The sequence below is a fragment of the Coturnix japonica genome, chromosome 1 (assembly GCF_001577835.2).
Source record: "Coturnix japonica isolate 7356 chromosome 1, Coturnix japonica 2.1, whole genome shotgun sequence".
In the NCBI taxonomy this organism is placed as follows: domain Eukaryota; kingdom Metazoa; phylum Chordata; class Aves; order Galliformes; family Phasianidae; genus Coturnix; species Coturnix japonica.
Window position 1 is genome coordinate 131,801,780 of NC_029516.1, and position 26,772 is coordinate 131,828,551.

Below are 26,772 nucleotides of genomic sequence, written 5' to 3' on the forward strand. Positions count from 1 at the left end.
TAGGCACTTCAATAAAGTATATATTTACACTGTTTTTCTGAATGCAAGGGCATCACAAAGTAGTATGGCTTTATTACAATGGATGGAAGATGGCAACTACTTAGAACTCAGTGCCAACATGGATTATAACAAATCCAGTGAGTATTTTGTTTTTCAATTATTCATAGAAAATTTAATCCTGATTAAGTATCCTTGGGCAGGAATTCATGGGTAGTTGATGACTGAAACCAACATTTATATGAAATGCTTCTGTTAATTTAATCTGTGTATATGGCTTAATTATGATTGAATCCTCAATGTAAGAGAAATGAATTATATCAGGATTAAAATTCTAGTGCCACATCACCCATTTCTTTCTCTTGGCTTTTTTTTTTTTTTTTTTTTTTGTAAATGTGAGCCTGCTGTTTTAATTACCTTTATGTTGCTGTATCTTCTTAAGCCTCAAATATTGTTTAGATCTTCACGACGAGGTGAAATTTTTAGTTACATTTACTTCAAAAGAGGAAAACACAAACTTTGTTCCCATCTTCATCACAGTTCTAACCAATACAAAAAAGCTTATTTCACACCAATGATAAAGGGAAGTTTCCTGTAGATAGCTGTAAACATTTTATATATGTTTTTAGTGGACTTTCCCTCTTTTGTTTCCATTTCCTTTATACTTCTATATAAAATACACTTTTTTTCCTAAAGCGTGAAAAAAAAAAAGAAACAACCAAAAAACTTGTATTCATTGTAAGACATCACATCGATTTCACAACTGGCCTATATCAGACTTGTTTGAACTTGCAGACATTTCAAGAACCATCTTTTATAAGACTTTCAAACCTAGTACAGATATAAAGTAAGGACGTTTTTTTTTTTTGTGGCTGTGGATGGGGGAGGAAAGATTCCTTACACTTTCCTGTGATATGGCTCGGCACCCGTTGCTGCACACACACACACACACACACACACACACACAAACCATATTTAGGAAATTACTGCGATTACAGATTTTTCCACTCAAATTACTCCATTTTTGCCACAATACTTAAACAGATTAACCTACTGACCATGTCAGACCAAAGTTCCATGAAATGCTCTGATACAATCACCTGGTTTTTCAGTGAAACCAATGTATCACATACCTGTGACAAAAATACCTGCATATTTAGATCATTATTGCACATTTTTTTACATAACATATTCTTCCTAAACATCTCAGAAGCGATGTCGATTTTTATGTCCAGAGGATACAGTCAGTGGCAATGTTACTGATGACAGTGAAGATACTTCCCAATATAGACTATGTGAGAGAAAAAGTCTGTAGAGGATAACCATGGAGATGCACTGACAGAGGATAACGCCTATGGTAATAATCTAAAGACAAAAAAAAAAAGGAGAAAAAGTGAGTAACAAGCCCAAATAAATCTCTACCAGCACTACCAGCACAGTATGTGTATGCTTGAAGCTTAACCTTAAATCTTTTAATACTGCTGCAGTTACAGAAGATTTGAATGTGAAGCTCAAGTCCAAGATTCACGCTCTCACACCTGGATGTTTTCAAATCAGCAGATGGCCCTAAGGCAAGTCACATAACCCCTTCTGGCGGTCTCTGTTCCGGGGAATTTCAGACTTGCAATTCACCACCCATGCAGTTCCACAAGCAGAGGTGATGCTTAGATATTCTTTTCTTACAACAAACAGAGGAGAAAAAAAAACAAAAACAACATGAAAACACTCTGAACTAGCACAGTCGCAGAGCTGTGAGGGAAGTGATTCAACAGTCTCACTTAGACCTCTTCTCACTGCAAGTCTCTTAATCTGTAAGAGACACATAAAGCAGTATTTATCAAAACCAACAAGGTAACCACTGTTTCTGATTTAACACAAGTGTAATTTTTGGTATAGAGAGTCTGTTAAAACCCATGTTTTTCTTGCACAAACTTAGTATTTGTTGATTGTACATTTCTGTGATATCTAAATGTATTTAAAGGAGGAAATACATCATAACCATAACACAGGTACTCCAGCTGCACGACGGTTAAACCTTCTCAAAATCCAAGAGGACAGAAACAACAGCCTCCCTTCAGTAAACTCAAACCCTCAAAATATCGCAAAATGTTATTGTCTACTCATTCTCGTCACTGCTCATCCTAACAGATTTTTTCATTGATCTAGAGGAGGTTTCTTCTCATTTATCCCCGGATTTATCTTTTTAATAAATAAATAAATAAATAAAACTATGTTGTTTCATTGTATCAATATTTCATAAGTATTACATATTTTTGGTAGAATATTTTCTTCCCCTTTCTATATTAACCCACACAAGCTCATTTTCTGAAAATATCTGCATATAAATGCAAAGGTGGTTATAACTATAAAGAAGCAAACTACCCTGGACTGTGGTAGCCAATCACCTGAGAATAGAAATGCACTTTATCTGAACATGGCAGGCTCCACACACTAGTTCTTTAGTTCCCAATATGATAAAGCAACCAAGAAATCCAGTAAGCCCACCTTTGTTTTTAAATGTTAAGAGCTCACAAACCAAACTAGGCATTTGGACAGATCTCTTAATCTACAGAATACAGTTCAGCTACAGGTTCCCTGACCTATTTAGCCACATAAAGCTTTTAAACGATGAAGACTGAAAAGCAAACAACAAAAAAATCCACTGATTTATCTTTCTGCTAGCTTTGTTAAAAGAACCCCAAGGTGCTTTTAATTAAAAAACAAACAAGCAAACAATAAAACGAAACACCCCCTCCACATTTTCCTTTGACTTAACCATCTCCCCATCCCCCTTAGTCTAGAAACGATTACCCTTAGATGATTCAAACCCAGTATGCCTTTGTAAAATATGACTCACATTAGCATCAATAAGAGCTGTGTGACTAAGACTTTTCAAGTTGCTTTGGGGTCATAAGATTAACAGCCTAAGAGCATGAGTTTGCTAACAAACACTGAACATGAAGAACAACTACTATTCAAATTCCATCTCTTTTATCTTGCCTGTACATACCTTTTCCCTTTGATATTCTCTGAATATTACAGAAACGGTTGCAAGACATGGGTGGCACAAAAACCAGAGAATGCAGGCCTAGAAGAAAAGAGTGTAAGTTATAAAATAACTATATGCCAGCTAAGAAGAAAGAGATGACAGTTAAAGGAACTGCATTTACATTTCTGTCTTTTTTATGAATCCATTGTTTAATTTTCAATCAACAGAATGAAAACCACACAATGAAAGGTGGGATTTCTGTTTAGAAAAGCTCTATGCTACTTGTCAAATTAAAATGACTGCTCGGAGTATGATGACAAGGTGCAGTTTAATCAAATCAGACACTTAAATATTAACTTTCTTATGGAGGAAAACAGTTCAGTGCTTCAGCCAACTGCGTGCCACGATTACTTTTACAGCAAAACGGATCAGTTTCCATGAGCCCGTACTTTAGCAAAGGTGATGTAGAACTCCCTTTTCAGCGTGCTTCTCTCCACTGTGATGATCTGGTAAAGACCAGCAGCCAGTGACAACCCCAGGCAAACTCTCAGGCCAATAAGCAGTCCACTTGCTAAGCTGTGGTGTGAATGGTAGCTGTGATGATTAGTGTCTTCAAACTGTTCCCAAATTAATAAAAAGCTCTGGAAAAGAACAACAGCAACATACATTTAGAAAGCAAGGATCATACGTGAAACTTCAATTAATCTTTTTATCACAGATCAAATTATCAGCACAAATGGTCACGCTTTTCTCTGCATGCTGGAGACTGCCATGTTACATAACAAATAACCCTGGCCACAACTGCTTTCCTAGGGCTGTGCATTACTCCAAATGTGACTGTCAGGAACAGGGTCTCATTTCTTGCATTTCATGACTTGCAGAAAGTTGGACAAGTTACAGTTTTCTCTAAGTTAGGTAGAAGGAATGGAGCATTTTAGCCTAAAATGCAAGATACTAATGTAGTTAAACAGTCAGCCTACTCAGCAGGAAGCCCACTGAACCGATACAGGGAGGTGTCCGCTTCCAGTTGGGATTCACAACCTGTAAAGCTTGTTTCAAAGGCAGGCGACTACGCCTTTTCTTTCAAAATCCTAACAGGATTCACTTTTCTTTTTAAAGATGGGGAAGTAAGAGGGTGGTGCTGCTGCCCCTTTTATACAATAGCCTGAAGGATCAAGCATTCACCCAAGTTGAACTCGGATCTCCCACAATTCCCTTCTTTGCCTAAAGGAAATCCAACTCACATCTCCCACCTCCTTGGAGAGTGCCCTAACTGCCAGGCTATAGGCTGTTCTTGGGTGGGCCACTCTCCACCCCTTCTATTGAAGCTGTGCCATCGTGGAGAAAAGAATTCAACATCAGCTAGGTCAGAAACCGGGAGCGAGCCTGACTCTGCAAGCAACTGGCTTGGAATCCTCTTAGGGACTATGAAAAGCAGCGTCACAGGTTCCAAGTGCTGTTGCAACACCTGGACAAACACTCTAGCCAACAGATAGCTACATGCAAGACAGTAATCCACCTTAACACTCAGAAAAACAGCACTGTATCCACTTGCTGTAGAATCCAGTGTTAGAAGCGCACTGTGAGAAAGAATGCTGATAGATTGTCTAAGGAAAAACAGATTAAGAAAAGCCTACTTTCTGAGTCTCAGTTGAATAGAAGGCAGGTGCCTACTTGCAGAGTTGCTTGAAAGTTGGGTCTTGCTGAATAAAATCTTTTCAAGAGTTTGGGATTGTTAACATTATGAATTAGAATACCCATAAAATTTAGGCTCCCAGCAGCATGTAGCAGCCGAGTGGCATTTTAAGAACTGAATACACACTGGAATCCAGTCCACCTACTACAGACATATAACTTGCACTTGAGTTTCAGGTGTCTAATAAAGCAGGCTTTCTGAAGAAAGGTAGTCAAATTTGATTTATATGAGCAAGGCAGCTCTAAAGGCCTTCAGAAAGAGACATTGTATGCCTCAGTTTAGAAATCTAAATTAGTCAGATTCCTCTCTGAACAAATTCAAAGGCTCTCTAACTACATCAATATTTTAGTGACAGAAAGGTTACTGATATAAACTTCTTTTTTTATTTTTATTTTTTAAATATGCAATACACCTGTGCATTCCAAAGCTGGGTGTCCTCAAGTCTCGTCAGTTGAGACTAGATTGTTTTTGGCTAAGAATATGCTTTGAGAGCACTCTCTCACTTTTTCCGTCCCTTAGTCAGGCTATGACATGGTGAACATGACTGTTGTCATTTTAATTACTTCTCAGCCACCTGAATAGAAAAATGGAAATATGAGAGAGTAAGAAGTATAAAGCACGTCTTGAATATCACTGATTAAGATGAGGAAATTATCTGACCAATGTTCTTCTAACATTGCTGCTGAAACACCTTTTCTGGGCAACTCCAAGCAAATAACTCAAGATGATCAAATTACTTGACTGAGAATCCTCTCAAGGATTAAGCCTGAAATAAGACTAAATGGCTCTTAAAATCCTAAGAAACAGCAGTGTTTGGTAAAGTTGTGGCTAAAGCATTAGTTTTGGTATGAACCTGATGAATTCCCAATGCAGAAGTAGAATTTCAATGAGGTGGAATACACCCAGAAATCATCGAGGATTCTGTCAATTACAGAATGACAGCAGTCTTGTACAGAGCATTTCCTTTTTTGATGTTTATGCATGGGAACTCAATCTTCAATATCCTTGGACTGGACATAGACTAAGAAAACTTTAGAAAAATTATATATGTAGAATCTCCCTGACATGAACATGCAGTGTGGTATCAATTTAAGAAGGACTTTTAGGTAGATGCCACAGCCATCTCAGCCTTAAAGAACAGGACTCACGAGGGTTTGAATCATCCTTAACCTACCACCAGAAGTAACATCAATGAAAGAAGCCACTTTCATGAGAAGATGACAAAGAGTTGAAGCAAAGCAATCACGAGAACAAAGTCCAAATCCTCACAAGAAAACAGCATCTGACAATACGGTTTGCTCTGGACTAGCCCTCTAAAGAATGTGAACTGTGCAGACAACACAGCTGAACAAAGACTGCATGCAGTGATAGCAGCGTAAGATCACAGAAGTTCAGCTCCTTTAAGTTTTATTAGGCTATTCCAAAATAATTAGAAAGCAGAAGCATTACAGGCAGAAATGGAACTTTCAGTGCAACACACAAGAAACCTGAAGAAGAAAAAAACATTTGTCATTGCTCTTACTATGAGCCGGATCTATTCTTGCTCACTGGAGAAAAGCAGCATTCTATAAAGTAGAAATCTGTGCTACAGAGTGTTTGTAAGCTACAGTGGATTAGGCAGTATGTTCTCAGTGGAGGGAAAGCTTTCACAGACAAACTTGATTTTGAAGTCAACATCTCTATGGTTATGCCTGAGAGTAGCGTCAGTAAGCTCTGATGCCATTCAACTTGACCACAGAAAGGCACACATCTGCTCCCTCTGCTGTAGCACTGGGCACGAGACTTAAAAAATACACAGATACCAACATGTTCAAGATGGAATCCGATTTTTTTGTTACCAGTGAGCAGAATTCTTTCACCTCTGAGAAGAAATCATGGTGAATATCCTGACTGTTATCCAGCAGAACAACTCTGCTCTGGCTGTCTATGGAAGATCTGGATGAACTGCAGAGCTTATGTCTAACATTAAAGTCATAACTGCTTCTTCATAAATTAAAGGAGAAAGACCATCTCCTTGTTTATGTAACACACCAGACAAAGGACACCAACTGCTGTCCAGCACTGTTCTCCCTCCAGCAGCTAGAAGAAGCTCACCAAGGACGTTATCTTGATGATCCTGTTATACAAGTTGGATCTCCACATCCATATGATGAAGAACCAAACAGTCACTTCTTCTGTCAGAAGGAAACAATTATGGTGGAACCCCCTCTGCCCCTTGCTATTCCAGGAATGACTTTAGAGCAAGATAACATATCAATCTCTAGCAAAAGCTGGTTTGCATGGAGGAGATAACTTCTGAGAGATAAAGGTAAAGGGGAAGCAAAAGGGAAATTAGGTGGCAGGGAGACAAGACTAGTGTCTAGTACTTGAGTATGTAATGTCATGAACTTAGGTACAGTAACAAATGTTTCAGATCTGAGGTCAGAGGCATGGCTCACCCTGAGCGTACCTTTGGAGTGTATCTAAGACCTCTGTGAAGAACGACTTCTAATACACTAAGATTCAATATGCATTTTGGTCAAAGTGATAACCTTTCCTTCTGTAATCGCTGCCTCTGCTCTGATCAGCCCTGAAAGCTTAAACTGCTTGGGTCTATGTGATGGGAACGGTTTGTTATCAGTAGAACGTTATCAACAAGGTTTGTGTCTCAGCAGCAATGTATGAAACAGGTAATGAATGCAGAGCAGCCTGGGAATCTTTTGCGCTGAGAATGAAAGAAGGAAAAAAAAAAGAACAAACTAGGAGAAAAGGAGATGATGAATGGTAGGCTTGTCCCTCCTTTGAGATGCTACCTGTCTGCAGCCACAAAGATCAGACAAGACTTTGCTGGCAAGGAGGCAATGGTCAGTCTACATTGATGGCAACATGTAAACACAGGCTGGGAAATTGTTGGTGTTTTTGAAAGAATAGAAGCAAAGAACCAATAGCATCAATGGAAAGAGAGAAAACAAGAAGGGAAACAAGCCAACCAACAAATCCATGCCATAAAAAAACAATCTGAAAACTTTCTGAGGAATTAGTAGTTGGATAACAGCAGAGTGTTAATAAAACACAGTCCAGACTCAATCTGCTGTGTTAAGGTGATGCGTGTGGTTTCCAGTATCCTCCATAGCAATCCTGAGAAATCTCTGTTTATACACATATGTCTGGCATGGAAAGAGGCTGACTCTCCCATAAGAATTTCTGAGAAAGAACAGAACAGAGATGAGATTATGTTTTTGTCATTAGAAGTGATCACTGATCATTATCATTGATTGCCTGGTTACAGCAGATCCAATACCCACATCAATCTAGACCAATAAACAGTAGACTAATCAAGAGAATGAGGTCCTGAGGTCAGAGACAGATGACATAGCCTGGGTTCTGCTCCCCTGAGCTCAATAGTTGCATTCTGCTATAAGGAGAAGAAATCTGTCAGAAAAAAACCTGTAGTCACATGTAACCACATATACTGAACATGTGATGGAAAACACGCTCTCCAGAAAGGCTACGGTGTCAAAGAACTTTTGCTGGAGACAGCAGACACTGAAACAAACTGGAGACCCCCACATGCAATGACATACCCTGATATCTGCATTCTGTTCCTACAAGACCAGACCTGACATTCCCAACAGTACTGAGAAAGGAGATGTGGCAGAGATGTGCCCTCACAGAAGACAGCCAATTTCATACCAGCCCTCTGTTGGTGCTCAAATAGCCATTGGTGTATATATATAATTAAACAGTACTGGGGCAGCATGACTGTACGATACTTGCCCCAATTTTTACTGCAAGTAACAACTAAAAAAAGATCAAGCTGATGGTTACAAGTGCCCTTTCTATGTATAGTAAAAAGGAAAAAAACAACAGCAAACTTTCCAGTCTCAAGTGACAGGGTATTAACACATCCATATGCATGTACCAGAGGAGAGGCATGAATAGAATTAAATACTTCAGAAGTCTTTACTACCAGTATGTAAAACTTCTGGTGTTAGATAGGTTCATTCCACCTTACTTTGACACCCATCTTTAAATTTCAACAGTCTCATTGACCTTAATAGGCTTTGGTTTATATTCTTAATTAGCAAGAATACTGTAAGCTCCCAGCTACTCTTAATGTTTTAGCAGTCCACTTATTTAGTTTGGAAGCAGCACTAATTACAGACATTACTCAAATGGCATAAAATCTTTAGTATGATCTCTTCCTCATTACTGTCTCCAGTTTCTCCCTGTTCTTCTCATTCTCAATGGCTTTTGGATTCTCTTGTCTTTATGCTGTGATTTAAAAAAAATTTGTTTACAAAAGACACCACCCGGGTTGGACGATCTCCATTACAATTTACTTTTAAGTTACTGGTTTACTTGACTTTCTAATTTATATTAATAGAAAAACATTTGAATGAAGTTATGTGTCACATCATTTGTATATTTGCAAGAACAATCCTGCTTATGAACCTTTAAAGAATCACCTTATACTGATTGAAAAGGCCATCAGACATCCTATTGGGGTGGTTCTAAGATGAGGATGCCATCTCATATTTTTGGTGACAGAAAAAGAACTGTAAGGATCCTTCTCTCATCCTTCCTCCCATGCCCCTTGTTGTCAGCACTAACATCACAGTTCACAACCACGCAACTGTACTGATGACAGCTATTTACAGGACCACTCTGCAAATCAGATTGGCAAAACTGTGCCAAAACCTTTTTTTCTTCCTTCCAGTTCAGCCTAGATCATTCCACTGATCTGGCTTGCAGCATAATTTTATGAACAATTGATACAACCGGGAGTTCAGAGAACTGCGGGGACTTCTTAAGTGGTTTTACTGCTGAACAAAAACATAGTGTGGAGCTATACCTTAAACTGTTAAAATAAAGAAGAATTGTTGTTACTTATTAGACTCGCTGGGTGCACATTATGCTGTGGGTTTTTTGTTTTTTTTTTAACTCCAGTCTTGATACTCTTCTTTCTCATAAAATATTGAAATTAGTTGGTTCTCAGTTCTGTCATACTTAATGACATACTTATACTTTCAGTATAAGAATGAATGTAAAATACAAACCTGTGTAACAACAACTACTACAGCAATGCCAGTAGATGTTGGAGTGGAATCCCATTGAAGAGGTCTGCTGTGAGATTTCTTCATTCTGCCTATTGTCCAACCCATACACAGACTCAACAACAAATAAAGCATTTGTATCTGAGAGACTATGTCACACACTATTAAAAACAAAAGAAAAACACACAGAGTCACCACAAAAATATACGTTTTTTTTTTTCCCCCCCAAAACAAAGAGAGATATTCACTACACCCACAAACAAAGGATGGATATTTATGCCTCAGAATCACTTTGGCTTATAATCTCCATTAACAACTTGATTAGCTAAAGTTCCTTTGCCACAAAATGTGGCTACTTTAATGATTTTTAAATGACCAAACAGACCACTACAAGCTTCCCTCGACTTAGGCTGTAATTCTGCAATGACGTGGGCACAGAGCCACATTCTTCCAACTTCTACTCTTGTGTCAAAGAAGTCTGGGTTCAGGAATCCACCTGCATAAACAGACTTATAGAGGCCAGTGGACTAAAATCATATGTATGTTAATCACACTGCAAATATGAAACACAATGAAACGAACTCCTTCCTTTGTTCCACAAAACTTTTGTTTGAAAATCAAACAGTGGCATTGTACTTCTAAATTAATTGCATTTTGTCTTAAGGAAGGCGTAGCTTGCAACAGAAAGCACAAATATTTGGGACAAATTCCACAGTCAGATACTTAAAGGGGTAAATACAATGACTAACCCTAGCACTAACTTAGTTTGGCGCAGTAATCTGTCTGTACTTCATTAAATGCAGACTCCCTTTGCTTCATTTCACTGTGTACACTTATTTCTTTTCCCCACTGTCTGGAAACAACTAAAGCATACTCTATAGTGCTATGTTCTTAATCAGAGTCTCTAACCTGTGTTTGAAGCTGCGTGTGAGTAAGGAAAATTTCAAGCTAGAATATACTAAACCATGTGTCTTCCGGCCTCACTGAAGTCCTGCTTATATTAGAAAGAACTGAAAGTTGTGATGATTGTGGTGTTGTTGCGGTGATTGTTAAGCTTCAGAGCTCATAGAATCATAGAAAATCTTGAGTTAGAAGCTACCCACAAGCATCACTGAGCTGGTAAATTTCTGACTGAAACTTACTGAACAATTTTAAAGCTATTGTATAGAATTCAGCGTAAATTGGCTCAAAGCAGTAGTGAAGCAGAGATCTAAAAGCAGCTTGAGAAATTAGTTCTTGTGTAAATTTCAAATTTGTTTCAGAAATTAGAGATGGTCACTATGTACAATAATCCTTCTTATTCACTTAATATTTTAACGCATTTAAATTAGTTCCATACTTGACATTTCCACTTCTGTTACCAGATAGAAGATAAATATTTCTACAGCATAGAGGAAAACTTCCGTTTTTATGCAACTGCTGGAATGTACTATAAAAAGATCAATGTACTTCCACATACAGTAGAAAATGCTGCCTCTGTACATAGATTAACACGCACACAAGGGATTTGTGTCAAATGAAGATCAGCTACTGTATTTCTTTGACACTCAGCAATACTGGCAAAATATAGCTATAAAAAAATCCACAATGTTAATATATTTATCTCAGGATTTAATTGGTATTTTTATGCTTTATATGCTTATGTACTTCTAACATATTCAGACACCTTTGTTATTTAGCAGCTGTTAAAGAGCTTTGAGTAGACACAAACTTGAAAAAAACCCACCAAACTGGTATTTTGGGGCAAAATGAGCCCGGAATGATTTTACAATGCTAGCTAGGCATGGTACACCCTAGAAAAATAGTTATGCCAGCTCAAGGCGTGCCAAGCCAAGCCCATGTCACAAAGCCAGCCTAGAGAAATGGCCGAATCCTGGATATAGACATTCCTCTGCTCTTCAGTGTAGCAACAATACAAGTAGATTCCCAGGCAAAATAGTTTAAGGCAAAGATCAGTACAGGCTTTAGTCTTTGGTGCCACATACCTACAAGTAAGAAGAGGCTTTATATTTAAGAAAAGTTGGACATGACAATCTCATGATATCTTGGATCAGCGTAAAGTCACGCACTGCTGAACTGATACCTGATTTATATACATATGCACTCATAAAGCACCTATCACAACATCAACAAACATTCTTTGGAACCATTCTGATGGCAGGGGTAAGAACAGGAGTCAGCCTGAACAATTTTTTCAGCTGATCAACAGCTATAATAATACTATTCGACTTTTCACATTTTGATTTTATCAGAAGTTAAAAGATCGCTATTTGAGATGCTTTTACGTGCCAGAATTATTCATGTGATTTATATGATTAATTCAGATGATGACTTAGACAGTGTCAGGCTTTTATACATATTAAGGATTAAACAACGCTGGGAAATGAGTATTGTTTGGCACAGCATCTGAACAGGTTTCTAGAAGAAATTCCGCTCCCAGTGAAGCTAGTGAAAATGAGACCAGGATTTCTGTTTTAACATGGGAAAAAAATGGTAGCATCTTCCATCTCCGAACTATACTTGTTATTGGCTATCCATCAGAACTGTAATGGGCATTGAAGCTTTCCACTTCTCCTTCTGCTTCCTTACAGTTTTGGGAACCACAAATTTTCAAAACAGTATGAAAGGGAAAGCCTGTTAGCTGAGTCATCTGAATTCAGATATTGATTCAAAAGACACTATTTCATTCTTAGTAACCTTCACCGTAAGTAAACAGAAGTGTGATTTCCACTTCAATCTATACATGCATACACAGAAGCTCTCAGATGCAGCTATTGTCTCTACAGTTCTGGTTGTGTAGTTAACACCGGATTTCTCAGTGGAAAGGAGTTATATGGCTGCTTCCATAGTCTCAACTTAATTTTGTTTCAGGGGACACGAGGGAAAATGTAAATACTCAGATGCGGAAGAGGCTGCGAAGAATTCTAACTTGACTTCTTAAAACAAGAGTGTCAATTACTGTGGAGCCAAGTGCCATCAAGAGGCAGTTACTTCCAACTGCAAGTTTCTAAAAGAATTCTATGAAGGGAAATGTAGGTTGTTACTTGCCTATGCCATCTCACTATCATAGTGCTGCTTTCTTGGCATGCTCGAGAACAATCAGAGGGCAAAACATTAGCTTAGAAAGAATCACTAAATGCTTCAAATGTAAAATACACAAGGCAGAAATAATAAATAAATAAATAAGAGCAAGCTCAGATTCCAAACAACCTTGCAAGAATAAACCAGTGCATTTTGGGCAGTATTATAACAATTTGGTTCACATGAGAACTCGGGAAATCTATACAGAGCAACAGAAATGCTTTGTTACCATTAATTCTTTATATAATTATTTTTTAGAGCTCTCTAACCTTATCACTTGTGCTGTAAAACACGTGTTTGTTATAATCAAAGTTAAACTTGCTAGTGAAATGACACACTCCATAAAATACGATAGTTTCCTCAAAAGCTTCAGTGGATCATAAAAACTCAGCAAAACTCTTCAACACATTGAAAGATTTACTCGTGGTAGTTATGTAGGTAAATGTTTGCAGGACGAATCGCACTTATAGGGCTTTAGGTGCAGTTACTATAAACTTTCAAAAGAAAACCTACTTTTCAGAAGAACAACTTAAAAGTTGCTCAATATTTCATGCCAGAAATGCAGTGATACGGGGCAGAATGATGTAGCCCAATGAGAACATTAATTAATGCATTATACACATTCATGTGTAGGAATACGTAAAAAACAGCAGACGAGCATACTCACATTCTGCCAGACTTCCCATAAAAGGTGCTCCTATTCCATCCTTGGAATAACTGATAACAGAATAAAAGATGATATTTTAAAGTAAGTGATACTAAGTTTGTGTTCTCTCTATAACTATACTTAGGCAACTTCTAAAAAGTGAGCACTATGTTTTCTTTTAAATCAGCACAGGAAAGACCATGTACTAATCTTTAAAAACAGCACGTCCTTCAAATCTTAAGATTAAAAGCAAAAGTAAAGATACCTTGAGAAATGCATGTAGTTGGCAAAAGCTGAACCAGCCTGCAACAGTAATGCGATTGAGAGCACTTTTAATACAGTATGCATTGGTCCATGCTTCTTAATTGTCTGCCATAAAGACTGTGCATATATGCAAGCAGTTACAAAGTATGCTAGAACAAGCAGGAAATAGAATTCATGTAATCCTGTGGAAAAAAAGAATAAAAAAAGAAATACAACTCAGTTTTTATACAGAAATGCTACTGTTAGCAGTAAGCTACAATCTTCATATGTTATTTATGTAATCACTGGATAATACTAAGTAATTGTCATCCAAAAACGATAGTAAGATAAAATGTGTAAACCCTGGCCTATTTGGAGTTGATAAATGCTTCAAAAAGCTGATTATGAAGTATTTTTTACCCAATAATACCTTTTCTGAGCTTAGGAGAGATTCTGTTCAACTACGAAAAGCTCTGTAGCAATTACTGAATTAGTATAAAGTGGCACCCAGCTTCCTGATAAAAAGAAAATAATTGCATCCCATTCATCAGAAATAAATTTATTAAGCGACTCATTTTTAGCACTTTCTTTTTTTTGCTACAGTTTTTAAAGGCACAGCCTGAAAAGAGAGAAACCCAGGACACAGTTAACCACAGGGTGTCACTATTCTTCCACATAAAACACTTCAAGCAACAGAGCTGACAAATACAGAAAACTCTGAAGTGAAGAGAAGTGGAAAGAAAAAAATGAACAGAAAATTAAGAGAGTTAATTGTTTTTCTTTTCTTTTTTTTTTCCTTTCTTTCTTTTTTTTTCTTTTCTTTTTTTTTTTTTTTCAATTAAAAAAAGAAACAAACATGCAAAGTTTCTGATATCTATAAACAGAAGCTTTTTGACTTTCAGTCTAGCAGTAGTTGGGCGAGATGTTGCCCTGAAGACCTGAATCCTGGACTCTTTCCCGCTATCTAGAAACAGTAGAACACACCATATAAGCTAACAGAGAGTAAAAAAAGCCAAAGAACCATAAGGTAAGATGGGCAAACAGAAATTCTACACAGAAAACTTCTGTTTTTCCTCTCCAGCCTTCCTTAAAACCATGCAGTGCCCACAGAATCAGGTTTTATTTCCAGCAAAACAACTCTGTTAAAAACTTTCAGCCAGCTTCAACCAGAGATGAGAAACAGCAATTAAAAAACCCTTCAATACGTAAGTAAGATCATTAGGACTAGATGAGTTCTTAATATTTGCTCGTACTATAACATCTATGGCTAAAATGCATACAGTGAAACCAGAGATAAAGACCATGTGTTATCAAAGACTCACTAAAAATCTAACACTTGAGAGCCACTGTGCCTCCCCTGCATTCATCTGCATAATCTATCATTGACATAATCTATCATTGACAGAAAAAAAGAAAAAAACAAACAAAAAAAAAAAACAATAAAGCATTTTTAGGACAAAATCTCTTATTCTTCTCACTTTTTATCTGTCCTCAGGTTGGATGTTAGGAAACAATACTTCTCTGAAAGAGTGGTGAGGCACTGGAATGGGCTGCCTGGGAAGTGGTGGAGTCACTGACCCTGGAGACGTTTATTTAGATGTTGTACTAAGGGACATGATTTAGTGGGCAGTATTGGTGGTAGGTGGACAGTTGAACTGGATGACCCTGCAGATCTTTCCCAACCTTGGGGATTCTATGATACTTCAGAGTCACCCACCAAAGTTGGAAAGGATTACATAGATACATTATTTCTCATCATAATGATTGAATGAACTTTAAGCTATCAATTTAAGTTTTCCTACTACTTGGGCCACAAAGATGGTGAAGGGCCTGGAGCATCTCCCCTATAAAGAAAGCCTAAGTGAACTGGGTCTGTTTAGCCTTGATAAACGAAGACTGAGAGGGGACTTCATCCAGGACTATAAATATCTGAGGTGTGAGGGGGAAAGTGATGAGGCCAGACTTTTTCAGCAGAGTGTGGAGACAAGACAAGGGGAAACAGCCAGAAACTGGAGCACAAGAAGTTCCGCACGAATGTGCGCAAGAACTTCTTTACGGTGAGGGTGACGGAGCACTGGAACAGGCTGCCCAGGGAGGTGGTGGAGTCTCCGTCTCTGAAGATATTCAAGACCTGACTGGATGCCTACCTGTGCGACATGGTGTAGGGAAGCTGCTTTGGCAGGGGGATTGGACTCGATAATCTCTAGAGGTCCCTTCTAACCCCTATGATTCTGTGATAATTCCACATCACCTCGAGTTGGGGAAATAGTCTTTATCAGGGAGTGTAGCAATAGGACAATGGATAATGGCTTTAAATGAAAAGAAGGTGGATTTAAATTAGACACAAACAAAATTCTTCACTCGGAATGCAGCGAGGCACTGCAACAGGTTGCCCAGAGAAGCTGTTGGATGCCCCATTCTTGGAAGAGTTCAAGGCCAGCTTGGATGGGGCTTTGAGCAACCTGATCTAATGAAAGACATCTCTGCCCACATCAGATAGTTGCAAATGGTTCATCTTTAAGGTCCCCTCCAACCCAAACCATTCTGAGACACAGAAAATAAAATATATGTATGTTCATTACAAGTACCTAACTTCAAGATCGTCCAGATGCTGTTCGCCTGATCAGCTGATCATAGAAACAGATTCCACTGCCAGTCCTACGTAAATACCTTACCATGTAAAATATTAAAAGTTGCTTACAAGGGACTGGAAACCAGTCCTCCTTTCCTCAAAAGGTAAACACCCTAATCAGAAAGTTATAGTTGCAAGTTCTTTCCCGTATTTTCTTTCTAGTCCATTTAATTTTGATAATGCTTCACAGCTGGGACACAATTTCAGGGACGAGACTAAAGAGTGACTTAACTGAAACTACCAATAACTAAGCAGATTTTATCCCCCTCAAAGAAAATAAAATACAAGAAATGAACCTGGATCTCTTCTCTGATGGTCTAATGTTCTAGAGAGAAGAAATCCTCCTTGGTTCTTTGAAAAGTAGACATAGGCATGTCACTTCAGGATTCCTGGCAGTGCTGCTGTTTTTCATTCTGTATTAAGAGGTGTTCATCTGCAACCATGGAAGACATGGCATGTAAAACTCATCCTATTTCCTACTTGTCAGCTCTAAATACCTGCATCTGACGTATTTATACATCTACTTATTCAGCATGCAAGCTTTTCTGAGTTCTGCTTCCTAATTTTCAAAATCTTCATTAAAAAATACAGAGAGCTGAGATGTCTCCCTAGGAAGTCTGAACATTACTTAAAGGCCACATAATGCTAATGACTGTCTGTCAGTTTAGCGAAAGAACACAATAACTACTTTTTGAGAATAAGTGAATTAACTTTTGCATACAAAATTAGAACTACAAACCACATTTGCAGAGTAAGAAGGACAACTGAGAAGAGGTAAGTCAACCTGTAAATCTGGAATAACAGGTGATAAGTAACTTTCTTATAAGTTCCTCTAAAAGTTTCAGTGTGAAGATTTTCCTCCCTTCAACAAGGAACATGCCTTTGTTCCCTCTACATTCTCTGGACAACAATTAGGATAGCTGAGCACACAATTCTTAGCGCTGATATAAGGCTAGACCTGGGCATATGGGCTCCATCAGTATACGAAGACAGATTAAGCTTACTGGGCTCTTTCTATACCACAAGCAAAGTCAGTGACATGATAACTAGGCCTTCCAAAGCAGTGAAGCTAAGCACTACATTTCAGTTGATTTGGATTGGCTTAAGAGTCATACAGTTTTATGTATGCTTATCTGCTGCTGCTGTCTTGAGTAGTCTCCAGAAATTTTTCTTCACAGGTCTAAAGACTTAAATTTATATTTTTTTAAGTAAAAAATGTAAGATTGAAACATTTTATAGTGCGTAGCCCACGAATAACAAACTTGGAAAGACCTACACGGTGATCTGACATCATACCGGCAAAAAGTTTACGTTGCACATGAACTCATATTGCACAGATACAAGTCTTGCCAAGTCTATTGGAATTCCACACATTAAATAAACAAATTCACTGAAATCAGAGATTCAATTCACAATCAACTGAAAGATCATAAAAAAACAATGTATAAGCAAACATATCAATACAGTTTTTCCTAGTATACTGTATGTGTAGTTAGATAAGTTGGTCTAGAGGAAGGGAAGAATTTTTCTGTAATATCAGAAAATGAATTTAAGTTTACTCTTCTTTGAGAAAGTCAGACCTGAAATGTATGAGATTCTGTTGTCCTTTCCCCAGTACCATATTTTTCCAAGCACAGTAAGTACTGACTTGTTTGGGAGATCAGATCCTTAACTTACAAATCTAATTTTAAGAAAAAAAATCTTACCAGACTCCCCTGCGCTAAAGTGATCTAATGGATTCCCTTCTGCATCTGGATTTAGTAAGACCATTTCAAACTGAATATCCTCGGATTCAGAATAATTCTCCTCGCAGGTAAACTTGTCTACATAAAACACATACCATGTTTCCGGGTAAGGAATCTGGGACACTGTCAGATTTTGCTCTGTGTGGTTCACAGTCACTTTGGAAGAAAACAAACAAGAAAAAAGGAGTAGATACTTGATTAACTCATTTAAAAAAAAAACAAAAACAAACTTATCCTTAAATGAAGATAGAATTTAAATATACACCATTAAATATACACAGCTTAAGAACTTCCAGTCTCATCTTTTGTTTCAACTAGGTGCTGTCAAAGGCTGGTAAAGATATGTACTGTAATCCATTTCTCAGTTTTTGGGTTTGCTAAGATAGGCTCCGTTCCAATGGAAGACAGTAACTGCAAACATTATTACCTTCAGCACATTTTTGTTCTCTGGTACAATGTCAATGGACTACATTTTCTCTATTAGCGAAGAGATACTTACTCATTACAAAAAGATATGTTTGTGAAATTGATTCTATGCTATTTTCAAAGATTTTTAGAGCACAGAACAATAACAGCCACATGCAACACTGCCGATTGATGAGCATGCTTTGAAAGTGCAACTTTGCATTTTTTATAGCATCCTCCCCCAACTGACACAGACAATTTCAAGGGGCTGAGATCACTGTCTGAAAAAAAAGCACATTTGAAATCAATTACATTAAACCCAACTACTTACTGAACTTACTGAAGAGTTTCATCTGCTTACTGATCTCAGTGGTATTTTTCCTACAATCAACTGTTTAACCATTGGGCAAACTCTCGAAAATAAATATTTGCTGTGTATCAAATATGTGGCTCTGTATGTTAGAGTGAAACTACAAGAACCGTAAACACTGTTACACTGGTTACTGAACTCATTTATGAGTGTAACAGTGATCGATGCTCATAAGCTCCACCATAGAGGAAAGTTGTTTATGTAGAAGAACCAAAAGTATAACTACAGGACTGCTGATAGATTCATTTGAATATTTTAAGCTCACTAAAATTCCACTAAAGCTGGTTTTTATGCAAACCTTTTTCTGTAAGAGAAAACTACAAACATATGCATCAATCAATCCCTAGCAAACTCATTATCTCCAAACGTGTTGTAGACAAAGTTTAGAATCAATTTCTAACTTAAAGTCAACTCTACTTTTTTACATTTACTCAATTAAAAAACAACTTGTTTCAAGTTATTTTCTGTGCTTTGAAAGCATGTGTCTCCTGGATCAACAGTTGGATCCAGGAAGAAACATATGCACAGCTCCCTGCACCAACTGTCAGGAAATACAAATTTGGACAACACACGAAGCAGGAAAAAAACGTATTCTGATAAAGGCAGTTGTTCTGTGTAGCTAATACTAAGCAAGTGTTCCACTTTGGAACAATGTATCTTATTAATGAAATGTTCAAAATGCTTTAATGAGAGCAGACCTTGTCATCAAGTTTACCTCTTTGCAGTACTGTCACTGCTTGTCAAGGACTGCCGTTTTCCAGTGGTCTACTGAATCATAACTTGCAAGCAAAGTCTTCTGATGTGATGTAAAGAAGCAATTGCACCCCTTGTAATCTTTTTTAATTACAGAAGGTCAAAGTTCTACCTTGACTTAAGCCGATGCAAAGTCCAGATTTACTGATACACTGAGTGTTCTAAATACACACGTAACTTAGTTCATAATGGGAGGACAGAAACTCACTTGTCAGTTGAGCTTTAGAGAATTTCTCTGTACAGCTGTGATCCTGGATGTGATTCTGTAGCTTCTGCCACTCCTGTGCTTGAAACAGGTGAAGTCTGGCTTCTTTTGTCACAGCTGCTGCTACGTTGGTGATTCTGACACACAGAACAGCATGGTCACCTTGACATTTGAAAAACAGAATCAACTGCTCTGCCTTGATGCAAGTCATAAAAACAGAAGGTTAGTGCAGCATAGGTTTGTATTAAGTAGCATCATTAAAGCCTTGCTTCACTTCTAATTTCTTTTTCTCTTTTTGACCATTTTCCATAAATCTTAGTACATTTTCACTATTTCTTTACATCTCAGCAACACAGTATGAAAACAGCACTTCAATAAACTTCTAACATAACCCAAATGACATTAACCTTCTGTACCCCCTCCCCCATGTTCTTCTTTTTCAAGTGGACTTCCAGACTGTATTTTTCTTCCTTCCACCCAATTATATTTTCAAGATTTCGAAGGCATGATTATGAGAAGCACAGAGTAGCTCCTGGGTCAAATAACAGATGAATCTGAGTAAATGGATCTTTATGTTATTGACTGATTGGAGCTAAAACACTTGATTATAAGACAAATGAATAAAACCATAAGAGGATCATAGAATGGCCTGGGTTGAAAAGGACCACAATGACCATATGGTTTCAGCCCCCCTGCTATGTGCAGGGTCACCAACCACCAGACCAGGCTGCCCAGAGCCACATCCAGCCTGGCCTTGAATGCCTCCAGGGATGGGGCATCCACAGCCTCTTAGGGCGACCTCTTCCAGTGTGTCACCACCGCTTTTACCCGCCCCCTTCACCCCGCCCTCGGTCCTATTCAGAGCACTTTTACATTAATCCTCTAGGACACCGGTAAGTGCTTCCCCATCACCCCACCCACCATCTCCCATACGAGCAGCCAAGTGTCACGTCTCCATTCCCTTTGGCTCCCACTCTATTCCTCCCTGCTCCCATAGCGTTTCTTTCCTTCAGGCGTTCCGCTGCCCGACGGGCACCTACCTCGGAACTGGAATCTCACCACAGGCCGCCAAGGCTCCATCCGTGTGGCAGAGCTGACGAAGCCGCCCCGCAGCGTCTTGCTCCATGCTGCACCCCATGCACACAGCAGCCACATCATCCACCACCCCATGGCGGGGATCACAGGGGGGAGTGGCCGGGCTCGTTGCGCATGAGCACCGGCAGGTCGTACCCAGCCGTAAAGCACGGATAATGTCGGAGGAACCGGTATCCGCTGAGGCGTCACGGTTTGAGAAGCGGCTGTTGGTGACGGGCGGAGCCGGCTTCATGTGAGCGGTGGTCTCGGTGTCGTCTCTCCGTGTTGACTTTCGCAATGGGGCCCTGCGGGGCGAGGTTCCGATGCTGGGAGCTGTGGGACGTGGCGGTGGGCGGGCCGGCGTGATGGGAGCTCCTGCGTGTCCTCAGGTGGGGCTGTGGTGGGTCTGGTTTCTGTGTGCTGCCAGTCTTAAAAGGATGAGGGCAGGTAGAGGGCCTGCATAAGGCGGGATTATGGCTTCATCTGGGTATACCTCACATATACATCACATATAACATCTTAAAGTTCCTCAGTGGGCTGTCCTCTTATGTGTGATTCCCTCTGAATCCCTTCCCTCATCCTCTGAATCCCTTCTTTACCAAACGTGTGATCTGTCTTGTCTTTGTTGCCTTAAATCTAGTGATGTGGTTGTAAATATGGTCGTCTTCTTCCATCCTGCAGCGCTTCACATGTAGTTGTGTCGCTGGTCAGAAACTATCCCAACTATCTGATTATAAATCTAGATAAGGTAAGTGGGCTGTCTTCTTTCTTACCAGGCAAGACCTTCTTGTTAAAGCTTCTTAATGTCAGCCTGTGATATAGAATCATAGAGTGGCCTGGGTTGGAATGGACCACAATGATCATCTAGTTTCACCCTCCCTGCTATGTGCAGGGTTATGTTGAAGTCTACTTGCAATGCTATTTGTTGAATTTCCCTTTGACTTGTCGCTGGTTTCCACATGAAAAGTATTGAACAATTATTATCTTAAGGGTTTTGAGTTGATGGGTATCAGAGTACTTATGGAATTGTTAGGATATCTCTCAGACTTCTGTGTTTCTCACACTTCATCACATTTAGTTGTGAGATAGCTTTTCTTTCAGAGAAGTTTTTGCTTTATTTTTAAATTTGCTCATAATTGGGTTGGAACTGAGTTATCTTTGTCCATTTTCATGAAGGCAACTTAATGATGCTTTGGGGTATTTCCTCCTTAGCTCGACTACTGTGCAAGCTTGAAGAATCTTGAAACTGTCTCTGAGAAGGAAAACTACAAGTTTATCCAGGTGATAAAGCCTTCTTTTCTAAGACACTTGGCTTTTTCATTTTTGTGTGGGTATTTTATATCAAAGTAACGTAGTTTGAAGAGCTCCCAAAAACTTCAGGGTAAGGCCACTGCTTTGCCATAAATTAAAGTTCAATCCATGTCTGTCCCCCTCAACCCCCAAGAATGGTAAGGGAAAGGGGTAGGGAGATGGGAGCTGGGCTCAAGGGAGCAAACAGAACAGTGTCAGTGATCTAAGGAGAAAAACTTATTTTACTAACTATGATACTGAAATGCAAGATAATATAATATGATCTAGTTGAAATTGAGGCTAATAAATCAAGTAAAATGAGAGAGGGAAAAGAGTTTTCTGAAAGCCAAGAAGCCTGCTTTGAAATTGGAGATGCATGGCTTGGAAGCACACCCACATCTGCTGTGAGGCAGTGAGAGCAAGTGTTGCTTCTGTGACACATTTTCCTCTCTGACAGTGAGGTCCTCTGGGATGTGTAGTTCTTATCTGTGCTCCACATGTTGTGATGATCCAGAATACCAATAGCAAAAATTACAAGATCATGACGTTCATTCACTTCTCAGACTGCTGATGACTCAGACAGGATGGCCTTGCATCTGGCTTCTCTAAGCTTATCTGCACTCTTAGATTTTCCACCTTCAAATGCTGCAGCTTGTCAGTTGCCATGCCATGTGACGTATTCTTAATTCTATCCATGCTAAAGATCAGGCTGTGATGTTCTTTCTTCTCTTCTTGCGTACTCTGTAAAGTCATAGAATCACCAAGGTTGGAAAAGACCTAAAAGATCATCCAGTCCAACCATTCGCCTATTACCAATAGCTCCCACTAAACCGTGTCCCTCAACACAACATCCAGTCGTTCCTTGAAAACCCCCAGGGTCGGTGACTCCACCACCTCCCTGGGCAGTCCATTCCAGTGCCTGATCACCCTTTTTGAGAAGTAATACTTCCTAATGTCCAGCTTGAATCTCCCCTGCTGTAGCTTGAAACCATTCCCTCTGGTCCTATCACTAATGACACGAGGGTACGAGTGGTACTCTTGTTATTTTTCCTAATGTTTCTAATACCTCTCAATGCATGATGCAGTATGTATGAATTCTGTGTAGGGTACAAGACAGTCTACATCTAACAGTGTACATCTTACATCTAAGAAAAAGATACATTTAAGAAATCTTACTGAATGCTTTTTCTTTAACAAAAGAGGAAAAGGAAACAAAAGCCAAGAACTGCTGAAGTTGGTTTCCTATTGAAAAACCCAATCTAATCATATTCCAAGTAATCCAGTTTCTTACATGCAGTACTTCTCTGAAGCTGTTCTTTGGAATAATTGCATGAGAACTTCTGAAAACATAGGTACATTTGAACTGTGTTCAGTTAATTGCCTTGTTCTTGAGAATACAAAAGCCTTCCTCTTCCCCACTGGCATCCCTTCCTTTGGGGTGCTCCTTTAAGTTGAGCCAGTAGATAAGTATCAGAAGCTTCTTCTTGGTTCTTGTTTACATTTGAAAACTGCCCTTGTTTGTTTCTCAGATGAACAAAAGACTTGTCCGTTCTTTGCTCCTTTCCAATTATCTCGATTATTCTGGTAACAAGAACAAAACCGAAGGGAACTGTTGGCAGACTTCCATCTGCTTCGACAACAGTGGAAATGAACTTCATCGCTGATGCCACTGGGTGTCACCATCTGCAAACTTTACTTGCTATAAGCATCTATCCCAACTGTAGTGTAGAGTTACACACTGTGTTTTTGCTGTGTGTGTTTTGCAGGTCGTGTTGTTTCTCATGTTAAGTAGTAATATAAATCCTGAAATGATGTATCTATGGTTGAGGCTATTGCTCAAACAGTGAAGTCTTCTTTTAGACATGGCATTGGTATAATGCCCCAAGCTCAGTTGCTAACTGTGTCTGTAGGGAGCTGAAAGAAGGTATCTAATTGTATCTAAAGCTCTGGATTTCAGTATCTTGTTTACTGTTAAATGTTATAAATTCCACTTCTAATAGGACAGTCTTAATTTTCTATTGCTATTAAAGAGTAGGCTGAGTAATCCCGTGGCTCTGATATAAGACGTATTTCAGCTTTGCAGGCTTGTTCTCATTGCAGAACCTTTTCTTGTGCCTGCTTTGTGGTGATTTATGTAGTGCTTAGTACAAATTAAAGCTTACAATTTTTATTAAAAAAATAATTTTATTTCTTTTCCTGTTTAGGGGGACATTTGTGAACCTCATTTTATCAAACAGCTTTTTGAAACGGAGAAAATTGACATAGTTCTTCATTTTGCAGCCCAAACACATGTAGGTGAGCACTGCAGCATTGTTAATAAGTGGTATCCCTGGCACATTCCTTCCATAATGAGCAGAAGCCATTGAAGAATTCAATAATGTGATTCAGTAAGTGAAGTCATTAGGTCAGTGGGATGATTCTAAGAATTAAAACAGGTGGTAATTTGTTAACAGTAATAGATACATATTAAGGTTTTCAGTGATATTTTTCTTAGTAAACTTGACACTTTATGGTGAAGAGGGGAATTATCTGTGCTGCCATTTAACTGCAACTAATTAATGCTATTTTGAATTGAATATTCTCAGATAATAAGATTTCCTCATTCTAACCTGTTGTTGAGAACAAGGAATTCTTTGTCTTTGTGTAAGTGTAGGAAGTGTCTTCATTTAATGATAACCTCGCTACCGGACAGGTGGTGAAATTATAGAATCATAGATTTGCTCAGGTTGGAAAAGACCTTCAAGATCATCGAGTCCAACCACGACCTAACCACTCTACCCTCACTCTAACAACCCTGTGCTAAATTATGTCCCTGAGCACTGCATCCAAATTGATTTTAAGTACATCCAGTGATGGTGACTCAACCACCTCCCTGGGGAGCCTATTTCAGTGCTTAACAACCCTTTCTGTAAAGAAGTTTTTCTTGATATCCAACCTGAACTTACCCTGGCACAACTTGAGGCCATTTCCCCTTGTCCTGTCACCAGTGAGAAAAGACCAACCCCGCTATTACTGTAAGCACCTTTCGGATACTGACAGAGAGCAATAAGGTCTCCCCTCAACCTCCTTTTCCTCAGATTAAACAGCCCCTGTTCCTTCGGAGCTCCCTGTTCATATTGCTGCCATTAATTGTTACAGCTTAATGGAAAGTCATGTATTACTTAAAGTTAATCAGATTTGTTTGTTGATGGCTTTTTTAATTCTTTTCTGTAGATCTTTCATTTTGGCATGCCCTGGAATTCACTTATGTGAATGTTTATGGCACTAATGTACTGGTTGCTGCTGCTCACGAAGCCAACGTTGAGAAGTTTATCTACGTCAGTACAGATGAAGTATATGGAGGCAGCACTGATCGGGTGAGTTTAAAAGTGTGAGGGGCCCAAATTTTTCTTGGCTTCTTTAAGTGTGTTATTTTTGATAATACTTAAAGTTGCAAGCAGGTACTAATTGCTTTGTGAAAGACAAGTAGCAAAGCTGTCCTGAAGCTTTTCTATTGCATGTTTTATATTGAACATGGTGAATGCATACTGGCTAAAGCGGTCAGATTGGTGCCATTAGTAACTTGTGAAAGTTTCTAAAAGATAGATATTTCTTGTGGATCATAGTAAATACTCTTAAAGATGTTTTTTTTCTGGGAAGATGAAAGTAAGTCAGGAGGTAAGTTGGAGTCAATTAATTTCAGAAACAAAGATCAGGCAAGAACAGGGTTTTTTTTTTTGTGTAAGTGGATATTTATGATACACCATTAGAATCTCCCCTTTGTTTGGGGATTCATAGAATCTTCTGAGTTGGAAGGTGACCCTTAAAGGCCATCTAGTCCAACTCCCCTGCAGTGAATGGGGGTGTGCACAGCTAGATCAGGTTGCCCAGGGCCTAATGGAAGGGTGACTCTCAGTCTAGCTTGTTTGAATATTTGGGGTTGTTTATAGCTGTTGCAGCTGTAGCTTTTGTAGCTTGAAGGCTTACTTGGGCAAGAGCAATTGAGTAATGCGAGTTTTCATTTCAGGAATTTGATGAATCCTCACCAAAATGTCCTACAAATCCCTATGCCTCCTCTAAAGCTGCTGCAGAATGTTTTGTTCAGTCTTACTGGGAAAGGTACCAAGTAAGTTAATGGAAGCTTTAAAAGCTCTGGAGCTCATAATTTTACACACATAAATGTTTAAAAGAAAAATCAGTAGGAGACAACACGATGTTACATCTTTCCTGAGAGCTGGTCTTGTAGTTTGGGTCAGAGTCTTTTTGCCCTTTACTGGTAGAGGTGTAATGCAGAAGGCTGGGGAGGGGCCAGCTAATTTTAGACTGGAAAATAAATAAACCTGAACAGAAATGTCTATTTTTTCCAAAATGAGTGAAGAGAATAATAGCAATTTAAAAATTTATAGTGATAAGCTGGAAGGAAGTTCATTTATAAGTAGAATACTCTAGATGCTAATTGTATTGACAAGTCTTATAAGCAGAGAAAATTTGAAAGAAAAGCTATTATTCAAATTTGTTCAGGCAAAAATAGTTTGAGTTTTCAAAGCTTTATTCTTTTCATTTTGATATGGCATTCTGCAAAGATGTTTTTGCCATCAGGCTGACTCGATTATGGTGTTAATGACTGTGAA

General features: G+C 38.7%; 2 protein-coding genes across 3 annotated transcripts in view; one reads left to right on the forward strand and one right to left on the reverse strand.

Annotated features, from left to right (window-relative positions):
- Positions 1-20,991, reverse strand: GPR180 (G protein-coupled receptor 180). The gene is made up of 9 exons (XM_015851543.2): positions 20,839-20,991; positions 19,802-19,960; positions 18,027-18,221; positions 13,711-13,891; positions 13,467-13,516; positions 9,722-9,879; positions 3,436-3,627; positions 3,008-3,085; positions 1-1,362 (listed from the first exon to the last, which is right to left on the reverse strand). Exons 1-9 carry the CDS (start codon positions 20,966-20,968, stop codon positions 1,204-1,206), a joined length of 1,302 nt encoding a protein of 433 aa, XP_015707029.1. The 5' UTR covers positions 20,969-20,991; the 3' UTR covers positions 1-1,203.
- The window catches only part of TGDS (TDP-glucose 4,6-dehydratase), an 11,345-nt gene continuing 5,472 nt past the window's right edge, over positions 20,900-26,772 (forward strand). For both annotated transcript variants that reach the window (XM_015851545.2, XM_032442038.1), the window contains exons 1-6: positions 20,900-21,125; positions 21,554-21,620; positions 22,085-22,153; positions 24,367-24,457; positions 25,376-25,518; positions 26,169-26,267. In XM_015851545.2, coding sequence (XP_015707031.2) covers positions 20,923-21,125; positions 21,554-21,620; positions 22,085-22,153; positions 24,367-24,457; positions 25,376-25,518; positions 26,169-26,267 — 672 coding nt within the window. In that variant the 5' untranslated portion in view covers positions 20,900-20,922. The remainder of the gene's footprint in view (positions 21,126-21,553; positions 21,621-22,084; positions 22,154-24,366; positions 24,458-25,375; positions 25,519-26,168; positions 26,268-26,772) is intronic.